The sequence below is a fragment of the Macrobrachium rosenbergii genome, chromosome 29 (assembly GCF_040412425.1).
Source record: "Macrobrachium rosenbergii isolate ZJJX-2024 chromosome 29, ASM4041242v1, whole genome shotgun sequence".
NCBI lineage: Eukaryota > Metazoa > Arthropoda > Malacostraca > Decapoda > Palaemonidae > Macrobrachium > Macrobrachium rosenbergii.
The window spans coordinates 22,086,566-22,106,895 of record NC_089769.1 but is presented as its reverse complement, the minus strand read 5'-3'; the positions used below and the strand labels follow the sequence as shown (position 1 = coordinate 22,106,895).

At 38.9% G+C, this 20,330-nt stretch overlaps 1 protein-coding gene across 4 annotated transcripts in view; it reads left to right on the top strand.

The window, feature by feature from the left end:
* LOC136854671 (protogenin B-like) overlaps positions 1–20,330 on the top strand; it is a 507,887-nt gene that overhangs the window by 430,407 nt on the left and 57,150 nt on the right. For all 4 annotated transcript variants that reach the window (XM_067131267.1, XM_067131266.1, XM_067131269.1 and 1 more), the window contains 2 exons: positions 497–639; positions 13,188–13,318. In XM_067131267.1, the coding sequence (XP_066987368.1) occupies positions 497–639; positions 13,188–13,318 (274 nt within the window). The remainder of the gene's footprint in view (positions 1–496; positions 640–13,187; positions 13,319–20,330) is intronic.

Below are 20,330 nucleotides of genomic sequence, written 5' to 3'. Positions count from 1 at the left end.
CTTTGCATAATGACCCACCTCAGCCACCCCTCTCGTCTGGCAGCAGTTGATAGTCAACTTCCTTGTCAAATTTTTAGCAGCCTCTCTGTCTCACATTCACAAGCTTATTCTAATGGAAAGAACTTCAGGTTTGTATGTCAGGAAAAATACAGATTACTTTTAAAATTTGCCATATCAGTGTTAAGAGTGAAATAAAAAGATGGGAAAATCAAATATTGGTAAGAGGAAAAAGTCTGGCCTTGTAAACCATTATTTTACTAATTTTGAAAAACAGTATTTCTTCAATGCAGTATATACACATTGGTTAATAATTGAATAAAAATGTAATGAGAAAGGGATATTCAAGGTAGGTGAAGGTACAACTGTTGTATGCTACGTTTTTTATACACTGAAAGAGCTCTCTTATTTATGTTTAGCAGGTTATTTGAAATGTTCAGATCACGTACATCATTGTTCAGCAGTGTTGTTGAGCAAATATTTTTTTTTGTCTTTTTAGCTGGAAGTTAATCCGTTGTCTCAGACTAGTGTTCGTTTATCATGGAAAGACGCTGGAGGACGTGAAGATGGAACTTATTTTATGGTTAAATATTATGAGGTTCCTCTGTTACATCAGCCACCAGAACCTACACTTGTTCGAAGGTAAATATTGATTCTAAGTTAAAGAGAAGGCTTTATTTGTTAATAAATCAAGGTAGTAACCAGGTTGTACCATTTTATTACCCCCTCTGAAGAAAGAGAATGAAGGGTTGGACTGGTGTACCCCAGTAAGGCTGGATATTTTTGGAGTCTGTTGGTCAAGAGAATGAAAAATTTGTTTCCTTCACAATGCAAAAATATTTTTCATGTTCATTTTAGCTGTGTAGGACAGAAAAACTAAAAATTTTGTAAAATAAAATCATAAAGTACTATCAGTGGGTACTGAGCAAAGGCAACTTGGTCTTGGAGAGTAGAAAGGTAACCGTTTTCCTAAAGTTGGGAATTTTCTCTGTCAGTTCCCAAGCTTAAACAGGAAATCCTCTGACTAAAGCAATGAATAGTTTTTTTATTAGCAGATTGGTCTTATGATCATGTGGTTTGATTATTTGGTAGTTTCTAATTTGCTACTGTTGACAGAAATATTGCGCTACTTTTGTTTTCTAAGATAATTTGCCTTTGTTTTGCCATAAACACCCATCACTATGTGACTGCATAAATGTGCATCACCTACATTTCCAGACATGCTTTAAAAGAAAATGACTTTACACTGGCCATCATAAATTTGGGCTTCACAGTGCACCCACTGCCATAGAACATCATTCTGTGTATGGCTGCCATTTTGAACAAACCTGTTAATATTGATCTACAGAATTTTTTTAGTTCCCACTTTTAGCTATATATATATATTTTTACCCTTTTTCTTGCTAAATCTGCCAATCTCATGCATTTTTTTTGCTTTCGGTGGTGGTACATCCATAATTACAGTTTGTTCCTACACAGATACTAAATTTGTTCTTTATATAGGATTTAGCATGCAAATGCAAGCCAGAATTGTCATTTACCTTCAGACAAGGTCGTTAACTATCAACAGGTAAGGAATCCCTGCCCACTTGCCGGTATGCACTCCACTTTGCTTCCAGCTGCCATCATGTATAGGCATCTCTGCAGACTCTACCTAACGTGCTGTTTGCTTTCTTGCATGCTTTCTTGTTTTATATTGATGCATGATTAATGAATTCTCATTGAATAAAAATATCTCAAACCCCTCGATCAGTTAAACCATCCATCTCAGAGAGGAAACCTTAGGTTTTCAGGCACTGTCTAGGGAAGGACATGCCTTGTAATAGGTTCTTCTCCTCCACTGAGGTAGACCTACATATCCTCTGCACCTCCTGCAGGAGCATGAGTGGGACCAATCAAGTGTCACTGGATTGTAATACTCTGCCAGTGACACCAGAGCTCCTCTTCAGTATTTTTCTTCATCTGCCAAACTCACAACCACTGTTGCTACCCCCAAGGAAGTATTCTCTCTCTCTCTCTCTCTCTCTCTCTCTCTCTCTCTCTCTCTCTCTCTCTCTCTCTCTCTCTCTCTCTCTCTCTCTCTCTCTCTCTCTCTCTCTCCAACTTCTACTGAGCACTCGGTAGAGAGCCGTTGAGGTGGGGAGGACGTCCAGCCTATTTTCTGACCTGGAGCCTCTATTTTTTCTGAGGGAGAATTGTCCTCTGGAGGACGCTCTCTCGGAATGAAGGGAAGAGCCCTCACCTAACCTGACTTTCGTTCCAGGTGTAATGGAGGAGGGAGGTTCATGGAGCTGTGGCCCTCCCTGGGCATCTCGAGTGAGCGAAGTGTTTCATCCCTTATTGACCACCAGAAGGCGATGAAGGGTTATCCTGTAACTGCTTCTACCGTGACTGTGACAACTTCGATGGTCCCGGTCTCCACTGGCTCTCAGACTGCCTCCACCTGCTTGGTTTCTTCCCACATCTCATTGGTGATGTGTCCGAGGGTGTTGCCTTCAATCAAGTCTCGGGGGGAGGTTCTCCTCCACTCATTTTCTTTGGTAATGAACTTGGCTGTGTTTGGGAAGCTTCCAGCAGTCAGTCTTCTGGTGCAGAGAGGACTGACGTGGCTCTCGCTAGCGATACTGCTACCTGCTGTTCTCCAGACCTCCAGTGTACTGGTACTGGCCCCAGTAGCACCCCTACCCAGGCTATCAAGGGTTTCCAGTATACAGACTCGGTCCCGCCTGCCAGCACGGCCAGCAAGAGAGGATGAAATGAGAACAGGCAGGTGCTTTTCCACCCCCTCCCACCTAAAGAGGCTCAGGTGTCACAGGAAAAGTGACTTGGACTGCCTAGCCCAGCCAACCAGAGGAAGTCTCCTGATCATTCTTCCTTTCTTGTAGAAGCTCCAGCTTCTCGAGGACTGAAGCACACTTGAGGGACAGCTCCAGTCCACATTTGTGTGAGTGGGACCGCTCTCCCTGAACCATGCGGACATCATCACCACTGGTTGACAACTGCCCACAGCTTTGCTCATCTGCCAAGATTTCAGTCTTTGACAGGTTGAGCAAGGGTGCTCATGATTCCTCACCTGTCCCCTCCACCTCCTTGGGGTTTTCTTGGAGCTGGGAGCTGGATAGGCTTGGGGTTCAGGACTGGGACCGTTTTCGGTCCCATCCCATCCCCACCATGGAGGTTTATGTACATAGGTCAGCCCTTGGACCAGACAGGTTTATGTCTGAGTGGTAGAGAGACTGCCAGGGGGCTCTGCTGAGTGTCCCTCTCCTGCTGAGGGAGCGACTCAGGAGAATGAGGAACTGGAGAGACCTGAGGGTCCTATGCTTTAGGACTCAGATGCCCCCAAGTTGCGGAGGCACTTCGTGAAGATTAACCCTTAAGAGACAGGCTAAACATATATCAAGCTCACCCCCAAACCGGGCAGACTTGAAATTTAAGGTTTGGCCAATTTGAGAAAAAAACACTGCAATGGAAAGAGGAAGATTTGCAAATACACATGGTGTAAGAAAAAAATTCTAAAAATTTGTCCTTACCTTCCATAGGAAGTTGAAAGTGACTACAGGCAGCCCCAGTTATTGGTGGGGGTTCCAGTTTGAGGGTGTGATGATAACCGAAAATTGCCGTTAACCAAAAATTGGCGATTTTTGGGCTCATCGGCTCAGAAAAGTGCCAATTTTCAGTCATCAGCTTCTCTGTTAGGTATGTATTGGCGCCAATACCCAATTATCGGCACCGATAAGCGGAAATTGGCGATTTTCTGCACTGAAAATTGCAGATTTTCGTTGCTAGACAAGCGCCGTAAAACCAGATCGCCATTAACTGAGCCTGCCATTAACCGGGGACTGCCTGTATTTACAACCCTGTATGCGGCCTCTTTGTAAAAATAACAAGTTATGCATGTTTTTCTAATAATTTATTTTATTTTATTTTTTAAAATTATAAGTACAGCTCACACAATATCATAACAGATAAGAGCTAAAATCAGTAACAAATTCTGATTACAGTATATTTGTTGTAAAATATTTACGAGATTTACCGAGATGGGAAGATGCAGTAACTTTTTGTGAGGTATATATATTTTTTCTAATATTTCTTTGCACTTTTCTTTGAAAAATTACAATTATAGCTTACATACTATCATAAAAGATAAGAACTAAAACCAACAACAATCCTTGGGTATATTTATAAGCAAATAAATGAAAAGACATCCTAGAGCTGCAGAGAAGCAGTACATTCCCCCCTGAAATCTCAAGGCATACTGATCGATATCTCTCCCATGCTGAGCTATTATAGTTGCCTTAAGTCATTTATGGACCATTGAAGCGCTATGAACATTTTTCCTGCTAAATTCATCCAAACCGAATGGCGCCTAATATTAATACTCATATGAGGATTCCTGTCCATCACCCAAACCTGTTATTGATACTCATGTGATGCTTCCCATCCATTAAGGGTTAAAATGATCTGTCATTTTATTGATCTCAAGGAAGAGGCTGTAGCCTGTTCGGCAGATTGTTCTTTGGCCATCGAGTCTTTTTGGGGACTGCAGAAGGAACCCAAGGGCCAAGCAAATGGCAAGTTTTAAAAAAAAAAAAAAAATTTTGAGAGAGAAAAGTGAGTGCATCTGTCTGTCATCTGCTGCATTGATGTATGAATATAAGCACCTTCGCACCTGCACACTACCATCAGTTAGGCGAGCATAGGGTAATGTCCAGTTTAAGGCGTTATAAATTATTTAATATTGCATAACGTCTGAAATTGGTAATGAATAGTGAATTGAGAATTCAGGTTACATGTTATAGCATTTTAGAAGGATTTCTCTCATAATTGGTAAATTCAGATAACTGGCAACTTTGGTCCCAAGGGTGCTGGATATGATGGATTTTAAACTTTAATGGATGTGAATCCTCATATGAATATCTATAACAGGTTTTGGGTGATGGACTGCAGTCCTCACATGAATAACTGGAACAGGTTTTGGGTGATGGACTAAAATCCTCATATGAGTATCTAGAGCAGGTTTTGGGTAATGGATGGGATCCTCATGTGAGTAATCATTTTGCGCCATGCTGTGTGAGTGAATTTAGCGGGAAAGATGTTCATAGCACTTCAGTGGTCCATAAATGATGTATGGCAACTATAATACCTCAGCATGGAAGAGACATCGATCAGTATGCCTTGAGATTTCAGAGGGGAGAATGTACTGCCGCTCTGCAGCTCCAGGACATCTTTTTGTTTATTTGCTCATAAATATACCCAAGGATTGTTGTTGATTTTAGTTCTTATCTTGTATGATAGTATGTAAGCTATAATTGTAATTTTGCAAAGAAAAGTGCAAAGAAATACTAGAAAAAACATGTATACCTCACAAAAAGTTAGTGCGTCTCCCATGTAGGTAAATCTCGTAAATATTTTACAACAAATATAATCAGAATTTGTTACTGATTTAAGTTATCTGCCATGACATTGTGTGAGCTGTAATTATAATTTTACAAAATAAGTAAATTATTAGAAAAAACATGCATAACTTGGTAAAATTAACATATTTTTACAAGCGTCTTGTAAAAGAGGCCCCAACAGGATTGTAAACAGTCACTTTCAACTTCCCGTAGAAGATAGGGATAAATTTTTAGAATTTTTTTTTCATACACCATTTGCATTTGCATATTTCCTCTTTCCATTGATGTGTTTTTTTTTTCTTAAATTGGCCAACCTTAAAGTTTGCCTGGTCTGGGGGTGTGCTTGATATACTGTACAGTGCTGTATATTTAGCCCAGGGATCGGCTAATTATGTATCATGCAACCCCCCAGACTGGGCAGACTTTAAGGTTGGCCAATTTAAGATAAAAACACATTAGTGGAACGTGGAAGATATGCAAATGCACATGGTGTAAGTAAAAAAAAATTGTATAAAATTTTCCCTACCTTCCATAGGAAGTTGAAAGTGACTGCTGTGTTTACAACCCTGTGTGGGGCCTCTTTTACATAAATTTTACCAAGTTATACATGTTTTTTCTAATAATTTATTTTATTTCATTTTGTAAATTATAATTACAGTGCACACAATATCATGACAGATAAGAAATAAAATCAGTAACAAATTCTGAGTATATTTGTTGTAAAATATTTACATAAAATAAATTTACTGAGATGGGGAGCTGCAGTAACTTTCTTGAAGGTATACATGTTTTTTCTAATATTTCTCTGCAAAATTACAATTATAACTGACATCATATCATAAAAGATAAAAACTAAAACCAACAGCAATCCCTGGGTATATTTATGAGCAAATAAATAAAAAGATGTCTTGGGAGAGAGAGGAGCAAGACATCCCCCCCATCAAGTCAAGAACAATACTGATCTCCCTGAGACACCCACTGACTGAGCTGAGCTGAGTCTAAAGTTGCCACCAGTCATTTATGGGCCATTGAAGTGATGGAAATCCTTTCCTGCTTGATACAGCCAAATCACATAGTGCTTAATATTAATACTCATATGAGGATTCCCGTCCATTACGGGTTAAGGGTTAATGTACAGTCACCACCCTACTTATGAATATTCAAGTTACGAACATATAGAGATATGAGCAGATGGGGTCACAAGTTTAAATTGTGCTCTGTGCACCTATTCTACTTGTAAGAATTTTGCAAAGAACAGAAGAACATGAAGAGGAAGAAGAACCTGTTACTTTAACCCCTTCCCTGATTTTCCCAAGTATTCTCGTGATTTACTACCATGTATTCTTCTTACAATCACAAGAATACTCTTTCATATTTGTAAAATATTCCTACTTATTATTTCTATCTTCCTGATTTAAGTTGTTCTTTGATGAATTCCCATTTTCTATATTTCCTCTCCCCATAGGAAATGATTAGTATGTGTTTTTGTCAATAGATGGTGGTGTGCATTGTATACTTTGTGAACTTCTAATGTTAGACACTGCTTCTAGAAATTCGCTCCAAGTTCATAACTTTTAAAGGGTGGAAAAAATACTAAATTTTGACTGCTGTGTGAATCTAAATTTTATTTATTTATTTTTTTTTTACCTTTCTATCATCCAAAGTAATTCTTTACAATGTTGCATGATTTAAAAATGCAGTGAAAATAGTATAATGTTTGACTCCTGGGTTAACTAGGGAATGTAAACATCAGCAAAAATCATGTACTACATATTAAAGACCAGATTACGAACATTCAAAATACGAACGGCAGTTCAGAATGTAACTCATTTGTAAGTCAGGTGGTGACTGTACATCTTTCTTTTTGTAAATAATTGCTTGGTTATACCAATGCTTGTGCTGGTACAACTCATATTTTGTGTCTTACCATCCCCATTCAATTTGTAGTACTTTTGGAGATCAGGTATGCAACTGTGCTCCTTAGATACCTTCACCTTGGATCCGGTGGTGGCTGTACAACAAGTCATTTGACGACATAGAGCCCTACAGGAGTTCCATCAGAAGGGGAAGGCGTCATCAGCTACATTACGAAGAAAAAAATGAGTACACTACACTGGCTTACACCCTTACAGTCCTTGGTGGTAGTAGGGGTAACATTCCTACAAGTTTACCTTAGAGATCGTCCTCCCATTTCAGGTGAGGCTCCATATATGAAAGCGTAAGTTCATATATATGTCAGAACAAATACCAAATTAGTAAAAATAAATTTGTATTTTTCCTAACATATGAATCTATGCTTTCATATAGGAAGGTTACCCTCCTGGTACCACCCCACGTAGTCCTGATCTCTCTTTCCTTCTAGGAGATTGAGTGGAGCTAGGTATCGGCTGTCTCATACAGAGGGGAGGGAAGAAGGCTGGGTCAGGTCAACCCACATGACCCAGGTAGCGTTAGGATTTTGTTTTCAGGGACAAGTCGAGAACAGCCAAAGCTGGGGTAAGCACAGAATACAGGCAGTCCCTGGTTATCAGCGGGGGTTCCATTCCCGACAGCTTGATGATAACTAAAAATCAGCGATAATAGCACCAATCCTCGGTTATTGGTGCCGATAACCAGGGATCAACGCTGCCAATAAGTGGGGATCAGCACCGATAACCAGGCGTCAGCGCCGGTAACTGGAGATCAGTGTCGAAAATCCAGTTATAGTCGTCACTAGACAAGCGCCATAAAACTGGATCGCCATTAACGGAGGCTGCCAATAACCAGGGACTTCCTGTATATGAAAACGTAAGTGTGTATGTTAGAAAAAATATAAATTACTTTTTAATTTGGTATATTGTATGTAAAGACTAGTTAGAGGCTTGGTGGGATATGTTCAGTTGCAGGAGGCACACTAGGTCTGCCCTAATACAGGCAGTTCCCATGTCATGCCGTAAGTTGAAAAATGCCATAGCTCGGAACATAAGCGCTAACGGTGCCGTAATCCTAATTACTGCACCCTAACTTCGGAACATCGGCCATAACCTGGAACCGATTTTTTGATGAATGTGTTTGAAAAAGTGCTGTAAGTGCGGAACACCATAAGTTGGAGCCACCGTAACCCGGGGACTACCTGTAGTCCATGGATGGGGGCCTTTCTTCTGCCTCCGACTCATGGTTGACTCCCCCTCTGCTTCAACCTTATCTGCCTCCCAGAGTGGGTAGGTTAAAGCACTACCTCTTCTCTTCTCTTTATAAGCTGATGTAATTGAACCTACACCTTTAGAAAATCCACTTATTCCCCTCTTGAGCAGAGGAATCACAACCCCTATCTCACCATAGTTGATATCCTTCTTCAGAGGTACGTGCTATTCCATGCTCTTTTATTTTTTTGCTGTGACACCTGAAGTGAGTGGTACAACTGGCAGTAGCCTCTCCTCTCAAGTTAACTGGTTTGGATGTTTTTCATGTAGTACGTGATGTTAATCTTGAAAGTAGTGTATATAGCACATGGCATGCATGCTCCAGTGACTAATTTGTTATTTCAGACTCTTATGTCTCCTGGAAATTAAGTGTATAGTGCTCTGTATAAATGGGAAATCTCTTCAGGATAGTATATTGCAAGATTCTGTAAGCTCTTTAAGAAGACGTGAGCTCTCCCCCAAAGCCAGGTCTCATGCCTGGCCCTGCATATCAATGTCTAGCAAGGCTAGACATGGCCCACTCATCATGTTTATGATTTTAGTAACTCATTGAGATTTAGAAGTTTTGCTATCTCTTGTTTGTGTTTCTCCTCTTGTTGCTACTGTCTCACGTTATTCTTATCATGCGTGTTAGTGCTCTGCCTCTTCTAAGGGGAGTGGATGTTCATTTACTTTACCAAATGAACTTCTCATATTTGTTGGGCTATTGATAAAATCTTCACACATTTTTCCCCCTTTTTGAAGTGTGTGCTGTGGTATATGCTCACCTGTCATGCATGTAGTCTTTTGGCCATGGTGAGCACAGTATGGTAGCATGTGCTTGTATAGATGAGGTGTCATTTGACAATAGTGGGTTACATTGCCAAAAGTTTCCTATTTCCAAAATATGCTTATCCCTCAGTACCCACTAAATTGCTATTGATGCATGCTACAGTATTTGCAACTTGCTTGGCTTAGATGGAGAGTTCTACCACCATCCCACTGGGCCTTTCTCGACCTTTTACTGTTGTTATGGCTGCTAATGAGTGCAACAAACCTTGTTTTACTAGCTTGTCCTGCATGGGCAGTGCACACCACACACCTGTAATTACATCTGTTGATTCAGTTATATCTCCTGCTATTGAATGATCTGTTCCTATTATGATTCATGCTTTTCACACGGCTTCTTAGCAGTGGCATCCCAGCAAGAATTACTTTCAGACTGGACATTTCAAGAGCACTCCTATTACTCAAAAGAGAGGGAACTTTGTGTCCCCAACAAGCCCAGTGTCTTATCTGGATATGTGAAGCCTTCCTCTTGAACCACCTTGACGTCAGTAGAGATAATTTTGGCCACTAAAAGTCATCATTTTGGTGAGGATCTCAAGGAGATCCAAACCCTCCTGAGTGATGAGGACAAATTTAGAATTCTTTATTGGACAGTGTCTTTCAAAAAGCAACAGAACAGAGAAATTTCGACATCCAGTGACATGGCAAACAGATCCAATAAGGGAGCCCCAAAACCTCCCAACACCTTGCAGAGGACTTGGTACCACTTGCAGAGCACATTCTCCATTATATTTCAGGCTTCTGTGTTGGAGCTAACCTCTGAAATGTTCCTTTGCCCAAAAGAAGTTCTCTACTACCTGCAGGCAGAGTGATTCTGACCATGTTCCTAATAATTTCTCAGGTAGGTGATGGATGTGGTATTGTCAGCCATGACCCACACTCAGAAGTTAAGTATACCTTAGTTTAACCAGACCACTGAGCTGATTAACAGCTCTCCTAGGGCTGGCCCGAAGGATTAGATTTATTTTACATGGCTAAGAACCAATCAGTTACCTAGCAACGGGACCTACAGCTTATTGTGGAATCCAAACCACATCATACTGAGAAATGAATTGCTATCACCAGAAATAAATTCTTCTAATTCTTCATTGGCCAGCAGGAGATGCAAACTCAGGCCTAGCAAAGCACGACCCACACTCAGAGACTAGGCAAGGTGGTCACAAATGCTTGGAAGCCTAAGAAGACTGATTAAAGTTTGAAGAAGTATTTGTGTAAGTGGCTTTCCTCTCTGGACCAGGTTCCCTGACCATAAGACCTGTAAAAGTGAACCCCACCCTTACACTGAGGTATCCGAGAACATGTGTAGCCCCAGAATATAGGGGACCATAGACACTCCCTTTAGTAGGTTCTGATGATTGGTTCTCCATTGAAGGTTGTTGATAGGCTGTGTGTGGAACCTTGTTGATTATTGGGATAAATAAGAAAGGAGGTGAGCATGCTGAAGGAACCGATCCATGGTTCTGAGGAGATGATGCACTTTTTTCTTTAAAGGTTAGACCAAGTCTGTCACTCTTGTCTACTGGTATACCCAGATAGACTTTCAGAGTTGACGGTAGCAGGTCAGATTTCTCCTTGTTTACTTACAGACCCAGCACCCAACAGGACTCATAAATATCTCTGCAGCTCTTTCCAGCACCAACTGATCATCTAGGTAATGCCAATGATGTAGTTTTCAACAGTGGACCCAGGAGGCCACTGTAGCTAGAATCTTGGCAATGACCTGAGAGGCAGTGTGTAAACTGAAGGTAAAAGCCTGGAAATAGAACATGAGACCCCACCAGATGAAACAAGGTATTTCCTGGGAAGTAGGTAGATGGGTACCTAAAAATACACATCCCTCAGGTCTTTAGAAGCAAGGAGGTCCTCCCTGTGTATGGACCTCCAAATAGATTCCATTGTCTTCATACAGAAGGCAGTCAGTCAGAACTTGTTTAGCTGACTGAGGTTGATAAACTGTCTCCATCCTCTTGCAGACTTCCACACAATGAAGATCTGACTGAAGAACCCCAGCAACTCTGAGAAAGTTTCCTTGACATCATCATTCTGGAGAATGGTCATTTTTTTGTTTAGGACGTTCCCCACTCATGATGTTATCTACAGTTTAGTGGTGTGGGTGGTTGGGGGAGTTCTAAACATGAAGAGGATGAAGAAGCCACAAGGAAAATGGGAAGAGGATGAAGAAGCCACAAGGAAAATGGCAAGAGGATGAAGAAGCTGCAAGGAAAATGGTTAAGGAAAATTTCCTACCGACTGTAAATAGACAAGAGGTTATCCTTACAAAAACATGCATGATCAGCCAGTTCTTCCTAGAGAGCAACCTGGTAGACCTAGAGATGTCTTAGAAGAAATCTTAATGTCATTTATGAATATGCATGACTGGTGGAATGATGTTGTTACTCATACATTGGAATGACAACCATCAGACTTTCAAAGGAAATCTGTGGCCACTTTCAGGAAGGAGCTATCTTCAGCCAAAACCAACAGGAACACTACAGACGACCTGAAAGGGGTGAATTAATAAGGGTAGCAAAAGTCACATACTCCATCCCAGACTGTTGATTCATATGCTTCCTAAGACCTTACACATCTTAGAAGAGAAGTCCATGATACAGTTAACAATGTTGAATGTCTTCCAACAATAGTAGAAGTATGAGACATTACCTGGCACCAAATACATATGGGAGAGTAGAGTGAAAGGAGAGTGAAAAGGACAGTGACCACCTACACCTGAGCAAGCTGTCAGAGCAGCCACAACAGCAAGAGTTCTTAGCATCTTAGGTATTGGATACACTAACAAGAACATCTTTCTGCCAGACCAACCAATCAAAATTCAACTCACCTGCTCATGCAGTGACTCAAATCCAACTACTTAACTATATATATCATTGCACCTTTGTATTGCAATGATTTGCTTTATAATGCTCTGTAGATGACCATCGTATTGAAAGAGGAAAATAGTGAACCCTATGTCTTGGAACATCTTCCCATGACCTTAAGAGACCTAACATACCAGCTACCTGCTATAGAAAAAATATAAAATGTATAGAGAAGATTATAGAAATAGATTGCCATCGAAACAGCTATCGTATTCAATAATACAGTACTGTCCTTAGAAGGGGACTTCTGGCAAATAGTAATACAGTAGTGTAATTGTAATGTAATTTTGGGTAAAATTATGGTTGTTCCTTCGCACTGAATAAGAAAGGCATTGGTTTTGTATCGGTGAAACAGCTTTTAAAAATCTTTGCTGTATTTAGTTTATATTTTCTTAATGCAACATCTGTCAGGGAATACTGTAGAACATTCTTAGTGAAGCTCCATTAACATTTGAGTCTATTTAAGCACAGTACCAGCATTTGCAACCAAACACATTGGTAAGGGAAATGGGAATTCCAAATAATGTAGGACACATAAATGAAGCCTGTGCTGTGGCTTTGTCTCATATATGAATAATAAAGGAATTTATAGCAAAATAATGTTTCTTAGTGAAGTGGTTAAACAAGCTGTTTGCTTGACTAGACCAAGATGTTGCCAAGTGTCACAAAATGAGAGTAGTATTTGTAAGATACATGTTGTTTTATCAAGAATTTATAGTTACAGGGATTGTATTTTTGTTGATTTATTAAAATGCTTTTTACCAAAACTCTTAGACCCCTTTATACCATATCTATGTATAGCATAGTATTTGTTATTAAAATAAGATTCTGATAGTATTAAATATTCATTTAAAATGTGTGAGTCATGTCTCACTGCATACTTACTTGGTTTTATCTATTTACAGTGATATAACAGAAACGATCATAACAGGTTTGAAACCTTTTAGTACATATGAATTTAGTGTTCGTGCACATGAATCAGAAAAGATTTTTAGCGCATTTAGTCCTCCAATGCAGGCAACAACTATGGATAATCGTAAGTACTTTTCTTTTGACAAGTGTTATGAATAAATTTTCCTGGTACATTTATTTATTGGATTACATGGTTACACCTATGTGTTCTGAATTTGGTAGAACAATGAATTATTTGCCCATACAAAAGACAAACCTCTTGTTTTGTTTTACATGTGCTTAAGCCTTCAAAGTCATTTATTAAATGAAAAAAAGCTACTCACGTGTCAGTCATAAAATATAAGGAAAACATGTATGAATTTATATAAATTTCTGGAAAAAAAAGATTAAAGGAAAGATCCCAGAAAGAAACAATCAACTAAGGGAATTTAGGTCAGTTACAAAAAATTAAATCTTAAAAATAACAAACATACAAGTAAAACTATAACAAGATGAATATTAAAACATTGTTTATAAATAAAAAATCCAACTATCGTTACATACATGTAACAGATAAAAATGTAAATGGGATCAATTCATGATACCAGAGAAAAAATAAAGGTCCGTATCGTAAGTTTTGAACTAAATGAAGATTTAATACACTATGAAAAATCGTATCATGGCAGAATTTGAATGTGATCCTACTTCTTATAGTAGATCTGTTGTTGGTGGGGATAATATTTCATTTGAATTGTATAAACTGCCTCCATCAGCAACATCTTACCTCTGCAGTATCATGTATTATGAACCAGAAAAATCTCCAAGATCATGGCAAGAAGCCATAGTGTTTCTCATTGCTTAGCAGGGGAAGACCCCAGAAATCATAATGATTATACCAATTTCTTTGATAAGCCATATGAGCAAAGTATAGGAAAAATGATAAATGCTAGGCTTCCTTTTTCCTATGTAAATCATAGATTATATCTACAGCTTGACTTAGATCCCGGTGTAATAGATACTCATTAGATTATTATAATTATAGGACCAGAGTCATAGAGGATTTGAATGTAAGCAAATCACAGTTAAATGTGAAAAAAAAGCACCCATCAATGAAGTTTGCTCAGGGGCACCATGATTATCTTGGCCATAAATATCATGAAAAGCTGTATGAGCAAAGTAAAGGAAAAATTGTAAATGCCAGGCTTCCTTTATTTGCTGTGTAAATCATAAATTATATTAATAGCTTGATTTGGATCCTAATATAATAGGTTATCTTTAGGCTATTATAGTTAGAGGACCACAGTCATAGAATATTTAAATGTATTGAAATCGCAGTTGAATGAGAAAAAATGCACCCGTAAATGCAGTTTGCTCAGGGGCACCCTGTTTATCTTCGCCATAAATACCATGAAAAAGCTGCCTACTAATGTTGGAAAACAATCATTATGTAGATGGCTTTATAATAAATAATCCAGTTTTCATTCTCAAAGAATGATAAATCTTGTCATTTTTAAAATTGACAAATGGTCCTCATCCTTTGGCTTTTTGATCTCCATTCAAAGGACTAAAGCTTTATGTTTATTGAAATCTGAAATAAAGTATTAGCATCAAGCTTTATGGAAAGTATGAAATTCTGTTTTCTCTTGTGTCAATAAGTGAAATTTTTATGCTTAGTTTTTGACTCTCCTAATTGGGATGACCAAGTAGCTTATAAAGGAAAAACAGACTTTCTCTAAACTTGCATATAAAACATTCTCATACTACTTGGGGTGTCAGTAGATCAGTGTAAACCCTTTCAGATGCTGACAATGTCAGCTTATTCTCAGTCTCTTAAGGTTCTGATGACATCTTCCCAACTGTTGAGATTCTGATAGCATCAAGTGACATCATCTGCAAATAATTTTTTGGCAAACTTCAGTATGTCATGTTGACTGTTGTCTGAACATTATGCAGTAAATCAGAAGTATATAACTTTTAAAATGACAGGGAAACCAGCATTATGTCATGAAAAACAAATCCACATTGAGTACTAAAAGAAAAACATTGCCTTGTCCATAATCAGTGTGGTTTGCCACAGACAAATCTCAAAGGGTTGCTGTATTGCTACATAAAGCAGTTGTTTTATTTATAATAAATTACTGTATATCATATATTTGTTTCATCATCAGAATCGACAGGAAAGTTCCTTGACCCAGTGTTGGAGCTTTTAAGTATTCTCCAGTTAGTTCGTGTAATGAACCACCACTCTCCTTACAATGTAGCCATGTTACTATGTGGAGTGCAACAAAAGTTCAAGTAAGCGATTCTCCTAAAAGTCTATTTAACCATGTAGACATTTTGTGGATAGTAACTCGCCATTATCAGTTAGAACTGATCGGCCCATTGAGTCTTTCTCATATGTAGTTTTTCAGCAGTTTCAGGAACTGATGCCTTCTTGGATAACAAAGAATTTAAAATCAATGTCCAGAACCTAATAAACAAGACACATTGGAACATAAGGTTTAGAGATCCACACTATGCAATTTATGTAGACAGTTCAAAATTTTTGTCACTTCTTATACCAGATAATGTTTTTCCAGAGCAGAAGTGTATGCAATAAATTTGGTAGTCAAATTTATGGAAAGTATACTACCATAGAAATTATTAAATTCTGGAACTACAGAATTGGCATAGAAGCTCATCAAAACCAGCATCCTAAAAATTCTCTTGCATAGAAAATAAAGATTTAATTACTTAAATTTTATCAGGTTGATGGGAATGTTGAAAATATGTTTAATCCTTGGCCCTGTGGACATACGGGAAATTAAAATGCTGATGAAGCAACATAAGTGGCAATTACAATTACAGGATAAAAAATAACCTTTGTACTTGGTAACTATTTAACATCTGTAGAACAAGAACCCATCATCTTTAATTAATGGAAGATTTTGTGGATTTGGAATCTGTTAAGATTAAATTAAAATGATCAAGTCCATCATCAGATTAGGACACTTAAAAACAAAGAGTGCCATGTCAAAGTGACTCCATTGTTATACATGACCCAGTCCATGAATGTAGAAAATGGAGGTTAGCACACAACGGTATAATTCATTTATATGAATGTCAGACTTCAACTAACAGCAAATGTTAAGTTTTAGAAACCAGTCAGTTTTAGAAATTTTGTTAGTATCTTCAATAATTTCATCTTAACCAACAGTTATGGAATTTTCAAAGAACTGCAATTTATGGGGATATCAGGATTATATGGCAGAACTTCTCTAGAATTAGTCTTACCAGATAGAAGGGAGGATGTCTACAGCTCTTAAATTGTCACACGGGACCAGACTGAATTGCTTATGCAAGTGGCTCGGTCTGGTAGAGCAGAGCAGTAATTTGGCAGCTCATAGTTTTCACTCTTAGGTGACATTGTTTGGAGTTTTGTGATTCCATTCTGTAGGTAAGCAGCTGTGGTGGAGTCCATCTTTATCCTTGTGATTTTGTTGGATACTTGGGATTGGTAGGCTTGCAGAGCTAGAAGAACTGCCTTCAGTTCCAGGAAATTTGCATGCTGTTGTAAATTTGTTTGAAGATCATTGGCATGAAGCTACTACATACAATATGTGGGCCTTCAATTTTCTTTTGAAGTGTTGGTAAATGTAGGAACTCTCTTTGAAAATGTTGTTGTTTTGTCACCATTCTAATTCTATCAAGACCTTCTCTAGAAGCTGTACTGAGAAGTCCTTTGGTTTGTTAGGGCAGACAACTGCTGATGTAACTTCAGCTGAAGAGACCCCAGATGAAAAATTTGGTAGTCTAAGATTCTTTTCACAACTTTTAGGGAGAAGCATGGATTGTAGAAACTTATGTAAAAGAGAATAGAATCTTTTTTTATTTCTCCCTGTTGGGCTGAAGTTTAAAAACTGCAGTGTCTATGTCTATACCTAGATAATTCATCTGGTTTGTGTCATCCAACTGTAATGATGAAAATCCCTCATTAAAAATTAATGGCAATATCCTGTGTAAACTATGTAATAAAAAACAAAATTGGTTTTCATTTTATCAAGATGTGAAGTTAGCCACATGAAGTTGAGGTTGCCTATGATTAAGTGTGCTTAGAAGTAAGTAGATGTGTGGTTGGTAAGCATTAGACTGTTCTAGACATGTGTGTCAACAAGAGAAAGGGAAAGGAATGTACTCCCTTGTTTTACATTTGAAGTGCAATATTTCTCCCTTGTGAAAGGTTTGTGCTTGTCTAGTTTATACTGTACATGTTGCCATAACAGTTAGTCGAGTTGTTTTGTATTTCTTTCATGTTGTAACAGCAAATAACTAAGGATTGTTTTGACAGTGTTCATGAAGTTGCACCAGGCTACTCACACACGTGGTTGCATTCATGCCATCATATGTAGAATAAGAAACCCTGCAATGTTCTTCCAAAAGGTGTTATAAAAGTGTCAGATCTTAGGTTGAAGGCCAGGCTAACTGTGCTGATTAAGAGTCAAGGTAAACAGCAGTACAGCGTAGCTTCAGCTAAGGACTGCATGCTGTTAGGCACAAGAATGCTTTCCTAAATATACTGTAGTGTTACAGGGAACCAGTTCTAGAAGGGAACAGTTATGGAAGGAAACCAATTAGAAGTTAAATGCTTGCTCTAACTACGGTTCAGTAGAACATAAGCTAGTTTGAAACCCTAAGAAGACTAAGGACACCTCAAGAGTCAGAGTTTCCATTCATCAACCTTAAATTTACATGAAGATTAATCAGTCTTCAACTGCAAGTGCCATTTCCAGCTAAGAATGAAATTATTATCCTGTATACTTGTAGTAGCCTAGGCCAAGGCTTGAATTGAAATGCATAGCCAAAGTGTCATGAATGTTGGTAGCCTCTGAACCAAATGTAAAACAGAAATATTTGTGTACAAATGCAAATAATATTTTTGCACAACTTTTCCCAGTAGATGACTAGACCCAGGTGCAGGCATAAGTTGACAAGGTAGATGAGATGCCCCAGGAATCCTTGGGATGAAGACACCATGGTCAGCCAGTCATCCAGATATCTCATTAACCAGATGCCCCTCATATGAGCTCAGACCACAGCTAGGGCTATTACTCTAGTGAAGCCTTGTGAAACCAAGACAGACCAAAACACCTGCTCTTAAATTGGAAGATTGTGCCATGACAAAAGAACCAAAGGAATATCCTGGAAGACTTGTGTACTAGGATCTGAAAGTATGCCTATTTCAGATCCAGAGACCCAAGGAAATTGTCCTGCCAAATGGAGTCACATACTAAGGCAACTGTCTCCATCCGGAAAGGCAAGAGCTGAGGTTAACGTTCAGGGCACTGAAGCCAACAATTGGCTCCAACTCCTGGAAGCCTCCAGGATAACGAACGACATGCTGTAGAAATGTTGGCATCTATTTAACTTATTCTATGGCCTTTTTGGCCAGAAATGGATTTCACCTTATTGCCAGTTGCCAGGAGCTTCAGTGTCTTTTATAAACGACTAAGGGACTCATAATTTAATTAAATGAGGAGATAGAATAGTGGTACTTCTTTCCAGAAGTGGAAACCAGTAACTTCGTTTCAAAATTTTAACTATTCAATGATCTGGGTATCCATTTCCTACAAGTAGTGCCTGGATTTCTGGATTCAGTCACCATGGTACTGGTTGACTTGAGGATGGGAGAAGGCTCATCTTTTAAGTTCCCAAAGGTAGACTTCTGGCTACTTCTGCCTCCTTTGCTGAAATGAAGGGTAACAATTGCTTCCATGGAGTTGACTACCAATTTGAGGTTAATGGATAAGATCTTCTAATTGTGGTCCTAGGAAACTTATGATATTGTCTGTTCCCAAAACAGAGAGAAGGCTGAGTCCTGTAGAAACCTATTTTCCCTTTTGCAGTAACTGACTGTAGTTGTCTAAGGGGAGTAAAACTCTCTAAATTAATCATTGTAGCTCAAGTTGTTCTGCCATTGGGATGTTGGTCATTTGCCTGAGTAGAGAAGTAAAGAATAAATGCATAACCTTGGATCTTGTTTGGTCAGAGTTTGTTTCCACTCTCCCTTTTCGAATGCAGGATACAGTACTTTGGAGTGTACATCACTGACTTGATTTCATTAATTTCCTGTTTGGAATCGTGCAATATGTCCATTATATATTGCCTGTCTGTGGCAAGGGCATCTTTGATATTACTCGTAATTTTCTTACGGAACTGATCAAATGCTGCAAACTGTGTATCCCTTTTGTGGGAGCTTGCATAATCTGACTGAGTATCCACAGCTGAACTGTGACTGCCTGTTACCCAGGGAACAGAGGTCCTGGGTGAGTTTCTATACCCCTCTGAAAATGTAATAATTTCAATTGGGGTTAATTGAATCCTTGTGTCCCTTTTGGGGGAAGGACCCTGATCAGCTTCTGAGAGTTGCATGGGGGATTCAATTCCTTCTGGAAAGTTTCTCCCACGGTTAGTGGAAGGTAGTGTCCCTGGACCTTCTGGGTTCAGCAAGGTCATTTCAGTAGCAATATCAACCTCATCTGTGTGATAATCACCTCCAAGAGGAACTTCCTCTATTTCCTCCGCAGGGTTAACCTGGGAGGTATTTGGGACTGATGTTACCGGGTTCTGGCCCAAATATAGATCTTCTGGGAAGGGGTTAAATATTTGCTGCCAGAGTTCTGCTGGAAAGATATAATCCCCCCTCCTCCCCCTTGCTGAACCCTTGGACCCATCGTGACAACTTGAAACGAGCTGTCTCGTCCTTAAAACTTGCTGCCAGGAGCACACTGTAAATTTCGCATATATCTGACGACCAAGCAAATGGGTCCTGTTTTCTGCAAAGACTATGCTCATGGCAGGTGGAATGGGCCGTACCCACTGGCAAAAAGCGAACCGAGCAATTTTCTGCGGAATACTTGAGCTGAGGGTCCTGCATAATGGTGGCCTTGTAGTGAAAGAACCGAGTTGTTATTAGAAACAACTGTAATTAGTATAAATTGGTTTTTAAGAATGGGCACTTTTGTAAAACCCTGTGCCATTAGTATATTACATCTTACAGGTTAATTTGATTACCATGCCTAAATTTAATAATTTTATGGCTAGGTTGACTCTGACAGCATATAGGGCATTGCCTAAACTGTTAGTCCTTTTTCAGTGTCTATGTGAAATATTAATTCTAA